This window comes from Ochotona princeps, chromosome X (assembly GCF_030435755.1).
Source record: "Ochotona princeps isolate mOchPri1 chromosome X, mOchPri1.hap1, whole genome shotgun sequence".
NCBI lineage: Eukaryota > Metazoa > Chordata > Mammalia > Lagomorpha > Ochotonidae > Ochotona > Ochotona princeps.
This window is the reverse complement of record NC_080865.1, coordinates 21,421,488-21,440,629: the sequence shown is the minus strand read 5'-3', so window position 1 is coordinate 21,440,629 and position 19,142 is coordinate 21,421,488. Positions and strand designations below refer to the sequence as shown.

Genomic DNA, 19,142 nt, shown 5'->3' with positions numbered 1-19,142 from the left:
CAAGTGAAAGGTCCTTATGAATGTTGCGAATTGCCATTGGATGTGCAGAGCCTTTTGAATATATCTTACATAATGATCTAGTATATAATTTTTTTCTGTTCCCCCTCTCTTACATGCATGTGTACACACACACATACACACACACACAATTGAAATTAAATTTCCACAGAGCAACAGTGATGCTGATTTAGGAATGGTACATTTGGAATTTTACGTTTTCTGTTTTATTCTATTTTATAAATGTTATTCCTTCCTATTTAAAAACAGAATTGTTACTTATTAAAGTGATTGCACAGCCCAGTACTTTGAAATGTATTTGACAAGCACCTCTCTTGGGGCCCTCACGATGTGATGAATTGTTTTATAAGAAAGAAATTGAATCACAAGAGTTTTCTTCACCAGACAAGGACTCAGAGAGAAGACAGCTGCCTGAAATTCAGGCGGGGAGTCCTTACCAGATCCTGACAATACTAGCAAACTAATCTTTCTCTCAACATCTATGATTTTGAGATATACATTTTCTTTGGGCTTCCTCTCTCACACAAAAAAGAAACAAAAGAAAAAAATTTGATTTGTTTGAACATAGCAGCATCACAACAGCAGACACACATTTTAGGATAGCTGTCAATTTGGGCACACATTTAAAATTTCCTTCTGAAAAGTAAATTTGTATTTCAGAGAGAGAGAGAGAGAGAGAGAGAGAGAGAGAGAGAGAGAGAGAGAAGAGGGAGAAAGGGACAAAGAGATTGATCTTCCTGGTGTTGCTTCATTCCCTAAAGGCTTAAAACAGTCAGAGCTAGTCCAGTCCTAATCCAGGAACCAAGGACCCTATGCGGGTTTCCCATGTGAATGGCAGAGACCTAAGTAGAGGCCTAAATACTTGGACCTCTGTGCTCTACCTCTCAGGGTATGTATTAGCAGGAAACTGGAAACAGGAGTGAAGCCACGAATGGAGCTAGGCATGTCAATATGGGATAGGACTATCTCAAGGGCATCATAATCGCTTCAGCAAACACCTGCCCTAAGCTTTCTTCTTCCTTAAAAAAAAATATATACATATATATATATATATATATATATATATAATCTCTCTATATATATCAATCCATATATTCCATCTATATAAATATATATATATGGATTTATATATACATACACACATACATATGACAGCTACGCTTGCTATATGGCATTAATACAATGCTACCAGCTTCTTCAGATGAAGTGAAAAGGCATATAATGCCAGTCCTTTCCTCTACACTGATTACAGAATTTTGTTGCTGTTGTTGAAAATTCCTCAGATTCTGAGGAAGAAGAAATGAACACTACCATTTACTTAGATGCTGAAATTTCATGTACGCTCTTAAGGTAAGTTGTTTAATTTACTCTAAATCTCAGGATTTCTGTTTGCTACTTTAAAACTCCAGTTTCTGCATTCCATTCTACCCGTTGACATGTGCCATTTACAATAATCAAGAGTTTCAGGAGTTTACAGTTTTCCTCATAACATCTCCCAATCTTTAATCAAAACACCATTATTCAACTATCTGGTGATTAATCAGAAGTGGCAATGTCACTCATATCCATCCAACATAGTTTAATCCTCAAGAAACTGAAATTTATAGAAAATACATCACTACCTGAGAGAAAAAGTGAATATTTTCTGGTTTAATTTTGAAGTTTTACAAGGCAATATTTCTAAGTTCAAGAAGCAAATGATACATCAGTGCTTCTAGTGTATCATATGCATTTTAAGGATGAATACAGGTTATCACTTTGGGGCTGAGGCAGTAAAAATCCCTTATTTTCAAAATCTTTTTCTGTCTTATTTACTCTTAAGGTTATATGCAATGCGTGCTGTAGCTTACAAATACAAAAAGAGAACCTGGCTGGCATTGGATCACTGGTGCACAACAAATACTTTCCAGTTTGGTTAAGCCACTAGGGAAAATAAACAAGGAAGAAACACATGTTTGAGTGATAATGACATAAGTAAAGAAGTATTCTCACCCTAATTTCCACCTTATTTTTGTAAGAGATCAGAAATCCAAACTCAAATTATAGTTAATTTTCTCTTCTTCCAAAGCAAATGCAGTTTAGAAACATGACAAATACTTCCTTTAATGATTTACTATCTTGTCATTACCCATGATTAAGGATTTTACACATGTATTTTCACTGTAAGCTAGTACATACAGAACTGAAAAATCTCTAAGATGAAATGGAGGGATCTCTGCCGTCAGTCAGACTCACTATTCATAAAAGTTATTATTAAATCCCTGGCCTTCAATTTTACAAATGTATTTGAAAGGCAGAGAGAGAGAGAGAGAGCGAGTGAGAGTGAGAGAGAGAAACAAAAAGAAAAAGAAAAAAAGTCAGTCAGTCAGTCAGACAGGCAGACAGAACAAGAGAAACAATGCACTGGCTTCCGCTGCTTTCCCAGACATATCAAGGAGCAGGACTGGAGGTGCAGTAGATGTGTTTTGAACCAGCACTTACATTAACATGTTGGCACCACAGGCAGCAGCTTAACTAGCTATACCACAACGCCAGCCCCTAAATTAAATTTGTAGACACTGGATTATTCTTTTCGGCAAGACAATGGGAAAATATTAAAAAAAAACCCCTTTATATTCATCTACCATAGGCGAGGAAAAATATGAACCCATATCTTTACTAAAATTCTAAATAGGTTTATGAGCATTTACAAGGTGAAATAAAATTCTGTTTATGAAATGTCATAGGACAAATAAGCTGCATCAGATCATTACCTAGCCGCAAACATAAAAGTGAACATGGAAAAAAATCTAAATTTGTGTTATTTTTAGGATATATGGAATGAGAAAAGTCAGGTATCAAACCAATGACTTCGAAAGGATCATAGTTAGTCAGCATGCACTGTGGAAGAACAAGTAATGTCAGAAGAGGAAACTTGGGCCAGGTGTTTGGCACAGTTGATAAGAACTAGGAATTTTGGAAGGCAGGAGCTGCTGCCACCATGTATTCCATATACTAAAGAAGCAAAGTGGATCAAATCTCACATCCAACCAGAAAACAAATGGTGCAGAACAGTGAGGAGGATTTTAGAATTGTTTCTTAAGCTAAGCTAGGTTACCACTTCCTCCATCACAATCTTAAAAACATGAAAACAATTTTGTTAGTCTAAAAAATCAATCACATTACTCTAACCTTGCAAATTGTATTTGATATACTAGTAAATGTCTTATATCAAACCAGAAAAATCAACTATATATCACACAACTCCATAACTTAGGAAAATTATGTCAAGTATTGAGAACGAATTTTAGCAGCTTCTGGAATTGAACAATATGATTCTCACCAAGACTCCATTTAAATAAAACTCCATTTAAGCAAAACTACACTAAACTTTTGTTTTTGTTGCGTATGTATATGGAACTTTACAGCAATCATTTTTGTTTCTATGAAAAACAATTCTCTGAAAATTGTATGATCATTAACTATGACAAATTTATCCATTTCATTTTTATTTTCACAGATCATGTTAGAAAGAAGCTGCAAAATGCCAGATTAACATTTCAAAATGTATTTGAAAGTAATGAAGGCAAACTGATTCAGTGAGCAATACTAAATAAAACAGACAATCCATACAGATGCCTTCCTTGTGAAACTTTAAGTAAACACTCAAAATGGCCACTTTTTCAATTTAATAAACTTAATCCTAACTTCTTTGTCTCAGTCAAGTTTTTACTTGGCCAAATCTCTGGTTTCACATGTCAGCTTTTTCTGGTGAGAAATACCTACTTTTACAATACTGGGGTATTAAGTAGATTTGTAAAAGATTTTTCTTTCCTCCCTTGCATTTCTCTTCCTGCCCAGATGTGCAAATATATCAACTGCGTAAAGCAACTATTTTGTTTTGTCCCTAGTTTATCAGTTACAAGTATAAATGCTGAGAACTGTTCAACTGGATCCACCAGAGTGCTCAAGTGGAAACGCTTGACTTACTTGCCATTGTTTCATCAGCTCTCTGACTCCCTTGGCATCTTCCAGGAGCCTCTCCTTACGGGTAGCATCCTGTAGCACATTGGCAGTTGTTTCAGCTTCCGTCAGCCAGGCAAGAAACTTCTCCAGGTCCAGAGGGAACTGTTGCAGTAATCTATGAGCTTCTTCCAAAGTTGCTTCTCGCTCGTTCACTCTGCAAAGCAACAGAGGCAAGTCTTCAACATCAAAATGATACACCCAGTGAACTCTGGGAACAGTTGTTTAACATTTGTAAAGCACTTCCTTTAAGCAATGACCGTAAAACATCTAAAATCTTCTGCACTGTTTGTCTGTACATGTAATTAACTTAAAGGCATCTGAATGGGGGAAAACATTAGAAAATAAAAGGTAATCACAGATTTCTATATATCACTCCTTTTACTTGGAGAGGATATATGTCAATCACACATATAATCCAACTTTTATATATATATATATATATATCTCCATGTGTGTTTGTAAACACATAAAAACTTTATAATCCCTATATCATATCTTACATGTCATCTTAAGTGGGAAAATAAGGATTGCATAGGAAGAAAAGTCAAGAATACACAAAGCCAGAGTGAAATGAAACCATGGAGAGAGTAGAAGCAGATCAGAGAGCAGAGGGAAAAAGACTAACTAGGAGAAAAACACTTTTTAGAAACTACTGTGCAAGATACCATTTTGTATGACATCAGTTTGTTATGACTACTGTTGTGGGGAGTGGGGTGCCAGAGCGCCCGATGAACATGAAAGGCCATGGCAGGTTGGCAGCTGGCCCAGGGCCGGGAGGAGAGGTTGGTCTCGCTAGTAGGTAAACAGGAAGTCACAGGGATAGGTTGATGCCCTCGCTGCAATTATGACATTGCTACTGGCCTATCAGGTAACACCAAGTGGACCCACAGGGAGAAGTGATTGGTGGAGAGTGGTATAAAAGCAGCCACTTTTGGCAATAAGGGGTCTGGTTGCAGTTCTGGTTTTTCCCAGACCCTCAAGAGTGTGCCTTGTAGGTAGTGTTGCTGCTGGTTGGCGACATACTGTATTCGTGTTGAGTTTTATTACCTCATAATAACACCAGTCAGAATACCGTCCAAGAGAAAAATGCTACGTGTAAGGAAAAGTAGAGCAGACAGAGATGGGTTCAGTCCCCAGTGTCCCTTACTGGTTGTATGACGTACCTAGTTAGTAACTTCTATGTATCTACTGCTGTGTTCAGAAGTAAATACAGCTGCATATGTAAAGTTAAATGCTTCACAAGCTGTACAGTCACGCATCAGTTAGTAAAGTGTTAGCTACTTTTGCCCACGTATCATTTTTCCATTCCTCTTGTCTTTAAAAACACGATCAAGCAAATTCCCTAATGACATAAAATCTTAAAAAATGGTTCATATTTTTGGATGCTCTCTCTCTCTATATATATATATAATGCATATATTGCAGATATGACGCCTACTTTTAGCAAATATATACATAATAATAGCTTGGGAGGAAAATCACCTTAGGCAGTAAGAGTCCCATCTAAAAAGATTCAGGTAAATTTTGTCTGCAATGAGGAAATTAGTACTCTATTTAAATGCCTTATTTGCCTTCTACTACTACACAAACACTCTCTGAGATTAAACATAAGTCAAAAATGGATTTTAAAAAATTGAGCCCTTGAATATGATACAAACTGCTTGTTAAGACGTAGTTGTCAATAATTATGTAAAACTGCAATTTATTTCAGCAGCAACTTTAGCATGGGATGTGCAAACCAGGCAATAAACAACTCCTGCAGAGCTAGCGGCAGCAAAGACCCCGGAAGAGCTGTTTATTCATCATGGGTGAGGTTTTTGCTGAGCACAGTCTTTCACAGTGTAGTTTCGGCACTCATACTGGATAAAAACCTTCTGTCTGCATTAATGGGTGGAGGATGCTGCTATAGGAAAAAATAAGCATTGTACTAAAGCTATTTATCAACTCCTAAATAAACTTTAATATTACACAGTTAAAAGGCAGCATAGCATTCTGGTTGGGTTAGTAAGTTAAACCTATGTCATTCAAGAGCTAAATTGGACTACTGTCTTATCCTGCTTCCATCAACACTCATGTAAGGAGAAATATCAAAATTGTCATTTACTTATCATGATTTAAACATTCAAAATAGTTGCAGCAGCTCTGAGAATCATAACGATATAATTAGTCATGTCATGCGCAGGTGGAATCATGTATAACTGCTGACAATTGATCCTTTCTGACCTACAAGAGTGGAAATTTCATCCAGTTTGCATTCAGGCTTATTCCATCTCCAGTCCAAAATTTGGAAAAGAAATAAGCTGTCACTTCCCAGAAGAAAAATGCAGGGTTAGACGTTGACATATTCTCTCAAATACTCCAATTTCAAACCAAATACTAAGATGACATGAATTTTTCCCACAAGAGTGAGACACAGAGAATTAAATAGTCTGCATCATCTACCCCAAGAAGTGAACTCTAGGCATCTTAACTCCTATAACCTTAAAAGAGAAACACCATTTACCCTCTGCTGCCAGAGAAAGTGTCCAGTAAGTAATGTTCCAAAAGTGAATTGCAAAATGTGATGCAGAGAAATCAGAGGATGAGATTTTCAATGAAAGCCTCCCTGCTGGTGAGATGGTTGCTTTGTAAAGGCTGCCTAAAGCAAGAACCAGTAACTCCTTCAGGACAGTTGCGGCATGGTGTTCCTCAAGGGTACCCTGTGGTCAGAAGCATTGAAAACTTAAAGCTGACTCTTTTCTAACTCAGGGAATACATTAAAAAGCATTCAATAGCAGTGACAACAGAGAATCTCTTCACATGAGCTCCTTTAACAGCCCCTTTGATCCTAGGGAAACTGCTGTTTTGCACTTGGGCAAGGACTGTGAGGCTTCGCTCTTTGTCCTGGGATCCATGCATGAATATTGAATCCCTGACTTTTTCTAGAGCCAAGTCTAGACAAGAAGTGATTAGAGGGTATTTGGTCTCCATACTTGTGTACGCAAAATGATCACAGTTCTAAAAATAGCCTATTGTTTTTAATTTTCCTTAATTGTATGATTTTAACTTGAAAACTACAAAAATAATGAGAAACATAAATAAAAGACCAGATTAGGAAAAAAGCAAAGATCTTGAACACAGATTATTTAAAAGAAATTCTTTTGTCCAGGTTATCAAACTATAGACTGTAGAGAATATTCTGAATTCTTTTTATTCCTTTAAAAATTTTTTGAAAGGTGCAAAATCACACAAACATGCACACACACACACACACTTTTCCATATGCTGGTTTAAGCCAATCCATTTCTTTTGCTCTTTATGTAATAGCTTGGCCCATAAGACATGAGTGATAATCAAATAAACAGGAAAGCTGGGAGAGTTATTCAGAGATACCATGGCGTGTGTGTCTGTAATGACAGATCGGGGTATACTTATCTGATTTTCTCATTAATAGGCACTTCTTAAAAAGGAAAAATGAAAATGCTAACCAAATGCCTTCTGTGAGGCTGTACCTTCACAGGAATTTGTTCCTGGATGAGCACTTTCTTGGGCAACCGTACAACTGTAAGTAATATAGCTTTAGTATTTTTTCCCTTCAATAGATTCTTGTGTGTGTGTGTGTGTGTGTGTGTGTGTGTGTGTGTGTGAGAGAGAGAGAGAGAGAGAGAGAGAGAGAGAGAGACTCCAAAGCAAGGAAATAAACACATATTTTTAGGGGAAAAAAGCTCAATTTGATATAGAAAGTTATTTGGCCCAGGTGTTTCTGTAAGTATGACAAATTGGGGAAATTCACAGCTCTCAGTCTTCTGCTAAATAACACTTCCATCTGTGCTTTGGTATCATCACAGAGTAACCAAAAAAATGGAAAAATACACTGAAACTCTCCTTCCTGGCTGGTTGACATTTTAGCCATTATAATCTACTGATATTTTTAGGAAAAAGGATATAGGATCACAATTGTGTTTCTATAGTCTCTGCAGTGTAGAGATTACAGAGAATGAAAGCCTCAAACAGCACCCGGACTTCAGAACAAAAACTGTATTGTGTGGCAGTGTCAGACACAAATGGGGAGGGGAGAGGGGAATTCCTATACCTACAAAGCCATATCATGGAAAATAACAATAAAATTAAAAATTAAAAAAGAATCAGAATTAACTGAAGTTCAAATTATCAATAACCATATTCCCTACTAGCTTGCTAGTAAGTTACATGTTGATGTTTTAAAAACTTTTGTACTTTTTTTTTTTGCAAGGAGAAGCTAGAATATCAATATCAGTGGATCTACAGCATTTTGTACACAGGATTCCTTTTTAATCTCTAGTATTTCTATTAGAAATTTGCACTAGCAAGAATCTAAGTGAGGTGATCAGTAACTCCTGGACTAGCATCTCATTAGCTCCTGTCTAGGCTCTCTGATAATGCCTTTATCTTTCACTGGATACAGTCTACATAGAAGTATGACTGCAGAGGGGCTGTGACATGAGAAAATGTGTCTTTTCTTCTTTTACCTAGCTGTTAAGCAAGAAATATAGGCTCTCCTGTTAATTTAACTATTGTTGCTTTCTCCTCACTTTTACTATGAAGGATTTAAGGTATAGCATAGATGATACTCTTTTAAATTGATGCCCATTAAAGTTTTTGAATGTTTTAAAACATAATCAGTTGTTATCTCATCATTTTGCAAGGTATTCACATTTTACCATCTATATACTTTATAAATATGATCATTGTATTCCCCTCTAGAGGATTAAACCTCTACACAGATGCTTTAAGCATGAACTTAATTCTTATTTCCACATGCTTACCAACATCCCACTAATTGGCACAATCGTTCATATGTGCATCTATGCTATAGTTAGAATGTGCCAAATCTACACTAGGTGATACTGACACAAAATATGATTTAGCACAAACTTGACTTCTGCCAATCAAGTCTGACAGAAGAGGCAGATAGGTAAATATTTAACTGTAACTGTAATACGATTAGGAGCATAAACCATCTGCTTCTTAAAGAGTAGCTAAAATGCAACACAGATCACAGCACATTCCTGAATTTCTTTCGCAATTTGCATAGGCGGTGATAAATGTATCTTAAATACTTTTGCTCTCTCTTACCAAAGAAAGCAGAAATCAGCTAGCTGGGCTTTATCTCAAAGTACAATGATTGATGCTCAATAACAGTTTGCCTAGTTGAATTGATGTTCATAAAAATAAGAAGCCTTTTAGATAAACAGTACAGGTTACCTGCGGTTTCATTCTGTTGTTGCAAAGATTGATTCTGTGAGAACTGTAATGACTTTCGCAAGGTTGCACAAAGTACGTTCTAGCGCTGGGATTAGAGCCCAAATCTTGTGCCCTAGAAAAGAACTTTTCTCCAACTCTGAAGATAGACACTTCTCCATATTTTTATTGAAGTAAAAAAAAGGAAAAAAGTACAGGTTATGCCACTGAATCCTGGTGCTCATCCTGGTGCAAATATTTTTTTTCTGCCTTATCATACATAGGAGTATTGAAACACATCAATACTGACACATAAGGTAAGACACAGACACACACACACAGGCACACAGACACATACTCATCCTTCCCAAGGAAAGCAGAAAAGATCTAGGTGGTTTTGGCTTCAAAACAAAACAAAACAAAATCCATTTTCAACGCAAATTTCCTGGTTTGCTGTTCATGGACATATGAATTAACGAGATTTTCATCCTTTCTCTCTTGAGGTCTGGTACTAAATTACACAAACACTCCAGAGTTAATTGGAAACCATGACCTAAATGTTCCCAAAGTATTGCGGATTAGTTCTCAGAAAGCTCACTCCCATCTTTCGTCACCCTAGACAACACAGGATGACTTTTTAACGTATGCGGTGGCAACACACTTACACGAAAAATAGATTAATCTTGCAAAGGGCAGCTTTGAAGCTATCTGTATAAATTTCCTTCTTAATGCAGACATTTTGGTGAAAACTATATTTAAAAACATATGCATCACCTAGACTTCACATTTAAATAACAAGAGTATAGGCATTACTAATCATGTTAAGAATTACAAAAAACACACTGCACATCTTTTTCTATCCTATAAACATTTTTGAAATTAACATTTTTCAAATACACCATTTGGAAAATTAACATTTTTCAAATACACCATTAATTAATATTCTTTTCTTAAAACCATTGACATGTTCCTCAGAAACATATTAAGAGACAACAGTTTTTTTTTTATTAATTATTTTGCATTATGTGACAGTTTCATAGGCTCTGGGAATCCCCCCACCCCTCCCCCTCCCCTCCCCCCTGGTGGATTCCTCCACCTTGATGCAGTATTACAGTTCAAATTCAATCAAGATTCCTTCCTTGCAAACGTATACCAAGCATAGAGTCCAGCTACTTATTGTCCAGATGGGTTGAACAGTTTCTTGGGGAGACCATTTCTGGTCTGAAGTTTGAGCTGGTAGAATATCATCCCAGTCAATTAAGAGTCCCAATATAACATCAACAGCAATTTGCAACATTATGGAATTGACATGGTTTTGAGTAACCAGTATGTTAAAAAAAAAAAAAAAAAACAAGTACTTTACCACAACCGATGATTAGCTCATTGACATTTCAATTTTAGTTTATATACAGGACCGGCTGCTATATACCTTAAAATGGCTATAAGGTACCATTCAGCTGTCTCGTGTCTATTTCATTTTAGTATTTAGCCATTTCTTGTGTTGAAGTATAATTTTGCTGTTCTTGGCAGATTTTAGGATAATCTAGACTGGCTTTTAACTCTAACAAGACATTTGTCAACAATTAAGGTGCAGAACATTTTTTTTTGGGGGGGGCAGGAAAATCCCCAACACCATGGTGAGGAGTGACTAATCTTTGTGTCCCACCCAGCAAGGCATGAGCCAATCCACAACTGTTTTTTAAGGAGTTTTTGCTATTCACATTACTCAGTTGACTTTTGTGCCATAAGTCACTGAGAAAAAATTAGTTCATAATATAAATGTACATAACATTATGAAAAAATATACCAATATTTTTTGTTATATGGTTAAAGAGATGAAACATCTTTAAATTGTATATTGATGCAATACAATCTGCCAATACTTAGTCATTTTGAGATTCTAAAAGAATCAGTCCCTTAATTTTAACCCTATTAATGGTTCAGATGTGATTTACAATATAACATATGGGATTACAAATAGCTTGGGCTCATTAAATCTCATATAAATAAAAATTTAAAGTTTCTTGTTTTGTAACTTAATTACTGGGAGAAAACATCATTTACAAATATTTAGCTACTTTGAAATAAAGTGATGACCTTTCAAAAGATCAATTTCATTTATGAATAGCATATGTAAATTAAATTTTTTTTCAACTAGAAGTACAACAGTAAAGCAATGAATGTGAGGGCTATGCCTAGCTTCAAGAATTCTCTAACAAATGTTACCTATCATATTTTCTTTATCATCATTAATCGTTATTCATCATCATCAACTTACTGTAAATTTCTAGGGATCTGACTCTTACCAAATTTTCTGACATTTAAGAGACACTTAATACATTCAATTTAAAGTAATAAACTACTGTGAGCCTGGCTAATGTTCCAAAAATGTAGAATAAACTTGAAATTATTTCTTGAGGTGAAGTTATTGATCAGTAAGTTACACGCAGTTTTAAAGTTTACTTTTGGTTTCAAAAGCTATTTCAATAGAAATTCATAATATCTTACAGATATTTTTTGTTACAGTAAATTGAGTCTAGCTTAACCATTGATTCAGTAACAGCCAAGCAGGTTAAAACTAAGAATGAGCAACGCTATGACCAAACTGTATTTTGTCTCATAGAACTTTGGAGTTCGTTTATTTCACCAAGCTTTAGATGACTAGTGAAAGTAAAATAGTAATCATTTTATTGGACAACACATGGCATGTAACCAGCACCGACCTGACATGTGTTACTCTAACATGAAAACTTAATGTGAACTATAGTCACTCCCACATTCTTGTGAGACACTAGTCATTTTCTACAAATGCATTTTTGTATACGTTATATAACTTTCCTCTATAATCTTTCCCAATCCTTCCATACCCTAATGATCATGATTTTTTAAGTTTGATTGGATTTTCAGCTCCCACATTTGAGAGAATAGGTAGTATTTGCCTTTCTCTGTCTGACCTATTAACACAATGATCTCTAGTTCTATCCATTTTGTTGCAAATAAAAATTTATCATTTTTATCACTAGTATTCCACTCGGTGTTTAGATAGCATTTTAGCATTCATCCATTAGTGGACACCTAGACTGATTCCATATCTTTTCCATGGTGAATAGTACAGTACCAAATGAAAGAGTTATCAAAGAAGCGGCATTACCCTGTTTTGATCAGTACATCTTATATACCTGTACTGGAATATCACATAGTAGTCTACAAACATGTAAATTTATTACATGTTAGCTAAAATTTCCAAATATTTCAAGATATATAAATAACTATCCTGCTATGATTATTATGCAGCATATATTATTCTTGTACCACACAAGCATGTGCAATTTAAAGAAATAAAGTCTTTACTTTTGAAATTTTAAATTTTAAATTTTAAATGCATTTCTGCAAAGATTACTAATTCAATGTGCTCTGGATACTTTGTGGAAACATTGGATACATCTGGATACATTGACCCTGGCTCAGAGCCAAGTACTAAAAACAACCTAAAAGTTAGGCTGTCCAGGAGTCCATTTGGCATCTGGCAGCTAACAACTCCCTCACTCCCTTTTTACCTCCATAAATTTCATGGGCACCCTCTTTGTAGGTCTCTTCATGTTCTGTGAAAAACCTGCCAGGTGCCAGGGATGAGAAGTGAGCTGAGCTTTGCAGCACAGTACCACACTTCTTCCTTCACCACTTGACACTGATCCATTAACTGACATCTTTTGTGTAGAAGCATGAAATGGTTTCTAAAGTATCCAGTTACCTTGCTCATAGTTGGTATTTCTCCATCTCACTCACAGGTACATATAATAAAAGAACTTGTCAAGTGTCAGGATGAAATGCAAATAGACTGCTGGATTTTGCTACATAACAGGCTAAAAAGTTTTCAGTATAAACATTCATATTTGCCTCAAACATGTAGATAATGTATGCTGTATAGGAGTGTATCTGTATAGGAGTGGGGCTGTACTCTTTGTACCAAATGACTCAATTACTCTTTTCAAGAAATCACTTCATACTTCTCTTATTGCCTGCACTTAACTCTAATAACACTTGCTATGTTAAATGTTTGGTGGCAGCTACAATAACATTACTTGTGATTTTTTGTGCAGAGGATTGCGGCTAGAGCAATGTCAAACAGGTCTTTTACTGTTATAGAGATCATGTGATTTAATAATAAGAAAAATATCACAGCTGCAATGATAATCAAAGATTTTGATATCAGCCAATCCAGCAAGTGTTGAAAGTTTTCTTGTTTCTCTAAAACTTGTGAAAATAGTGATTGTGCAACCAAAAAGCATCTTATATTCTTAGCAAATCATTGATTCACAGACTATAATTTGCTTTGAAAAAACATCTAACCAATTTACCTGGACAATTGACAAAAGTGGCATTCTGGAAATGGGGTTGGGTGTGTGTGTGTATTTTACTATCACAGCGGTTGAAGAGTAATCTGGCAGTCCACAGAGGGGACTGTGAATTGTAGACTTACCCTACTGAAAACATTCATATACGTGAAAACCTTATTTGTAAACACTAGAAACTAGAATGTAAACCAATTCCCCACGTAACTAAAAAATGTTAGTTTTTTTTGTTTGTTTGTTTTACCAAGGTCAAGGCTTTAGTACACATTTAATTTCTTAGGAATACTATTAGGTGTTGTGAAAACCCACGGGAAATTTTAGTTTAAGTTGCTCAGAATTTTGGTAAGAACTGTTCATTATTTTAGACAACTATACTGTGATGACCCATGCATGGTATCACCACTGAAAATTTCACCCACACGATCCTGTTGAAAGAATTTCAGTATGCATTTATCTTTGCATTTTCATGAAGCTGCGTTTTTTTTTAAATTAAAATATCAGGTATTTTTCCCCAAGAAACCAGTTCACATTTTTCTTATAGTCTCTTTCTAATAATTTCATCTGAAGAATCCCATACAAAAGTACATATTACTTTATATAACTGACTCCCTTCTCTTTAAAATTGAAGGCAGGGTACCATTTCAACGTTGTATGCACAGGTAGGGAATACTATCGATAATTTTTGTTTTATGACAGTAGAGAAGGTGTTCCAGAGCATTTGTTACTTTTAGGAAAGCAACGTGATGGTACTGGCAAAATGAAGCATATTATGCTGATAATAAATAAAATTTTTAAATAGGTAAATGAGGATGTTTCCCTCCTGCATATGCAATCTCTGATCCTTAAAGCTACATCAAGAAGCAAACAGCATTTTAGAAACTGCTCTCTTTTACAGCCAGCTGTGACTACCGGTGAACCAGAGGTCTACCTCATATTCAAACCTGAATTAAAAACAGCCACCCCTATAGTCAGTTCAGAGCTCACATTCTTGATTACATTTGACATAATCATCATCATCATATCTTAAACCTCAAATCAGCCTGACAGTGCTCGACTCAGGGCTGCTTCTTTCAATTAGCTGAAAATTGCAGCCCAGTTCATCTTCTAGGGAATCGGTTTACATTTACAATTTTACCATGGTGGGAAGGCATCGAACATGAAGGAAGGAGCAAATCAACTTTCCAACTTACACAATGATTATTTTAACGTCACCGAAATATGGTAAACCTGTTTTGACGGGAATGAAGAGGAAGAAATTTCCTTTTTTATTACTTTTGTAACACACACACAGTATAACTATGGAGTTTGGAAAAGAAAGGGGAAATAAAAACACACTATGATTAGTTTTGCAAATTATTTTCCAAATGAAAACTTTTACAAGGGATAGTATTTTCTGCAAAAGATGCATTGAGATAATTTGCAACCAACTGAAAAATTATATATAATTTGAATATTAAAAGTGAAAAAACATGACGGTTCTAGGAATGGACTTGTATTACTATGATATGTGACAGGCTAACAATGTGTCCAGGTGACACAAGTGCTGTATATCTGGTGCAAAATGATTTCTCTTTCTGATAGCAAGTCTTGTATGTTCCCTCTTCTAAAGGGGAAATACTACAGGTGTGGAAGAGAACCACACACAAATGGAACTATCAAGGGTCCAAAAATAAAAAATAGAAAAAAATGGCTAGGAGTATGAGATTTGTAAAAAACTAGATTATTTGGAGGGGGCTGAGAAACAAAAGTAACTTGTGGTCACAGGGGATGGGGCTGAGGAGAAGACTGAACCAACATGACAAAGTGCACGAACCCATGGGAAGGATGGCAATAATGCAAAAACACCGAGGACTGTCTAACAGAGATGAAAAGCATAAGGACCGGGGTTCAGTTGCAGGGTAAATTTCCTACAGAAGGCATAGAAGTAACACGTAAGACAGAGGCAGCGCAGTAGCAGCAGCATTTTATCAAGCTTTATTAGCTCAAAATATCCCTATTCATCCCAAGCCTACCATTTTCTCTAGGATACTATGACATGAACAGCCTTAGTTCATTGATAGCTCTAATAAATGTATTTGTATATAAACATATTTGTACTAAAATGTATTTTCTTATAGTAGTTAATTTGTGGTGCTGGATGGATTTTTTTTGGTGTTCTGTATATTTATTTCTTTTTATTATTATTATTAATTACATTGCATTAGGTGACACAATTTTATAGGTACTGGGATTCCCCCATCCCCTCCCTACACCCTCCCACCATGGTGGATTCCTCCACCTTGTTGCATTACCACAGTTCAAGTTCAGTTGAGATTCTTTCATTGCAAGCACATACCAAACATAGAGTCCATCATCTTATTGTCCAGATAAGTTCAACGGCTTGTTGGGGAGACTGCGGGATGGATTTTTAAAGTCCTGTTCCTGATGCAAGTTTCAATCATTTTGCAGGAAAATAAGCAAGAATTTTAAAACACTTTAATGTTCTTTTATCATGTATAATAACACCTTTATGAAAGTTACCCCAAATGCTTGTGACATGCATGATTTAAGGAAAAGACAATGTTTGTGCCTCTTAACAAATTAATTTATGTCAATTCATTTTGGACTAAGCAACAACCTTGGTATCCTTTGCAGTTTTTCTTAGTCTTTGAAATGTAAAATTATGCTTTTGTAAGTCATCATTAACACTTTTAGAAAAAAGTACACATTCATGTTTTACTGACACAGCATAATCCACCCTTTCAAGTATCATGTGTTTATATACACTTAATAAAATTTTAAAAAAATAATCAGAGGAGCTTTAGTAAGAAAAATCCATACACTGATCTTACACTCTTTCATATTTCTTAAGAATGTTTTCCCAGATTTTAATATAGCTGAATTATAAGAAAATGGAATTACAAATCCTCTGACTACTACTTCACATTATGGATATCAAATTGTAAAGCATCTGACTTATTCTTGTGCCAGGATAATGTCTCAAAATACTTTTTAGATTTAATCACTTAAGAATTAAGGATTAATCATGTGATTTGCTTCAGTTTGTTTTAAGATATACATTACTGATAACAATGATGATGCAGCACTTTAAAAATTCACACAAGTCGGGCCCGGCAGCGTAGCCTAGCGGCTAAAGTCCTCGCCTTGAAAGCCCCGGGATCCCATATGGGCGCCGGTTCTAATCCCGGCAGCTCCACTTCCCATCCAGCTCCCTGCTTGTGGCCTGGGAAAGCAGTTGAGGACGGCCCAAAGCTTTGGGACCCTGCACCCGTGTGGGAGACCCGGAACAGGTTCCTGGTTCCCGGCATCGGATCGGCGCAGCACCGGCCCGTTGCGGCTCACTTGGGGAGTGAATCATCGGACGGAAGATCTTCCTCTCTGTCTCTCCTCCTCTCTGTATATCCGGCTTTCCAATAATAATAAAATCTTTAAAAAAAAAAAATTCACACAAGTTGACCACTAGACAATTTGGTCTCCTATCTAAAATGTTGATAAAAATTTAGCTATGAACTAATAAAAGCAGAGTATTTGTTTGAAATGAAAATATGACAGATGATGGGGGAAGGAGGGAGGGAAAGAGAGAAGATACTGACATTGATATTCCATCTGCTGGTTCATTCCTCAATAGCCAGGGCTGTGCTAGGTGCAAGCCAGGGTGCCAAGAACTCCCTCCAGGTTTCCCATGTTAGTGGCAAAGACTCAAGTACACATCTGCTGCCTTCCTACATGCACATTCACAAAAGGTTGGATTGGAAATAGAGGTGGGACTCTATATCAGCATTCCTTTAAGGATTGCAGGTATTCCAAGTTGAGATTTAACTTGCTGCACTGCAATGCCTACCCCATGAATTACTTTTGTTATCTAGGGAATCAGACTAAGTTTTCATCACTGCTTGCATTTCCCCCAGATTGCTATATGAGCTTTGTGAATGCCAAGAATTCAAGCCTATCACAGGCAAAGCAGCTCAAGAGGGACAGTGAGTTTGCAGGATAAATGCAGTACATTTTACTTGAAAATATCCTTGAAGATCACCTGACAGTATAATTGATGCAGGATGAGATGGCACATCTAGGAAAGATGAATGTCATTCGGAATCACCGTGCTGCTGAGTTTGATCTATCTGTCCACTTTGTGATGTAAATCAAATTGTTGAATTTAATTTCAAAAATGTTAGAGAGGATTACTTAAGCAATCACTGCCACCCAAGTAACTTTCTAGAGTTGAGCTCAGCTTAGTCCCTGCTCTACCAAAAACATGGTCAGATTTTTATTGTTCCTCATTCCTTGTAGAGATCACTGAGCATGCTACTCATGTACTTTCCTTCCTGAATATATGGCATAAGGAAAATAATTCAGCATTTTCTCTTATTTGCTGCTTTTCTTATTTACTACATTTGTACTATTATATGAGATTTTTAGGACTAAGTTTCATAATGAGGTTACTGTTGACAGTTTTGAAATTTTAGAGGAAAAATGTCATGCTACTAGGTAAAGTAGTGGTTTTTCATACTGTGAAAATGCGGTATTTTGATATGTACAAATATTTTATTTGTGACTTAAAAATGTGAACATCAGAATTTCTCCCACTTAATGTTTCCTTAATTAGAAAATATTTCAACATTAGCTTTTCAACTTAAATATTTTCATAACAAAGTGATCACACTAGTGTACATGCAACTGATGCTGTTTGAATTCAACTTGCATTTTCAAAATTTTATCAGTAGATTCCGGGCCTTGGGTTGGGGGTGGCTGGCAGCCCCCCACGGGGTGGCGACCCTGGGGGGGTGCCCCTGTTGGGCCGGATCCGAGAATGGGGACTTAGCAGGCCAAGAACAATGCCAAAAGGCAGTGACTGAGTCCTTGGCTTTGGGTGGTCAGTGCACCAAAATGGTGCCAGGCTCTGCCTGCTGGCCACCCAGGGGCGAGCTCTGGGGGTTTTAGGATATGAAATTGCTGCTTAGGGACGAATGCCAGCTTTAGTGTATGTGAGAGATGAATTCTGGGTGACTCTGGTTACAGGTTCCTGGAACATTCGGGTAAGCATGGGGACTGAGATCTGATGGTTTGGAGAGGAGTGTCCATAAGATCTATTTGAGCCAGACTGAATCACCAGCCAAATTAGGAATCCTGAGAATGGCTATTAGCATAGAGCATCACTGACTGCCACACACCAAAGCTATGGATGGGGGCCTGTCTAGCTGGGCACCATAACTTGACTGGGTGGTGGAACAGTGGACTGGTCACATTCAGCAGGGTCAAGACACTTACCAGCACACGAGAGAATTTGGTCCTGGGGGAAACTCTATGGGGGAAGTGTGGGCCTAACCCTGTGGAAATACAAGTCCCGCTAGTTAGCTCGTGAGTTGGGGTGGGTGGTGAGGGGCTAAGCTAGGAGTGACCATGGCACCTGCCATCACTTATGGGTAAAGGAACCAGTGGCATTCTGGGCAGGTCAAGGCTACATCACCCAAAGGAACATCCTAAAACAGGATGTGGAGTGGGCCGAGCTGCAACTGGAAAGGGACAGACTGGGCAGGGCCAAACAAATTTCAACTCACAAAAAAAGAA

The 19,142-nt window shown here is 36.7% G+C and overlaps 1 protein-coding gene across 5 annotated transcripts in view; it reads right to left on the bottom strand.

The window, feature by feature from the left end:
* The window catches only part of DMD (dystrophin), a 1,951,117-nt gene that overhangs the window by 492,710 nt on the left and 1,439,265 nt on the right, over positions 1-19,142 (bottom strand). For all 5 annotated transcript variants that reach the window (XM_058659083.1, XM_058659078.1, XM_058659079.1 and 2 more), the window contains one exon: positions 3,988-4,177. In XM_058659083.1, coding sequence (XP_058515066.1) covers positions 3,988-4,177 — 190 coding nt within the window. The remainder of the gene's footprint in view (positions 1-3,987; positions 4,178-19,142) is intronic.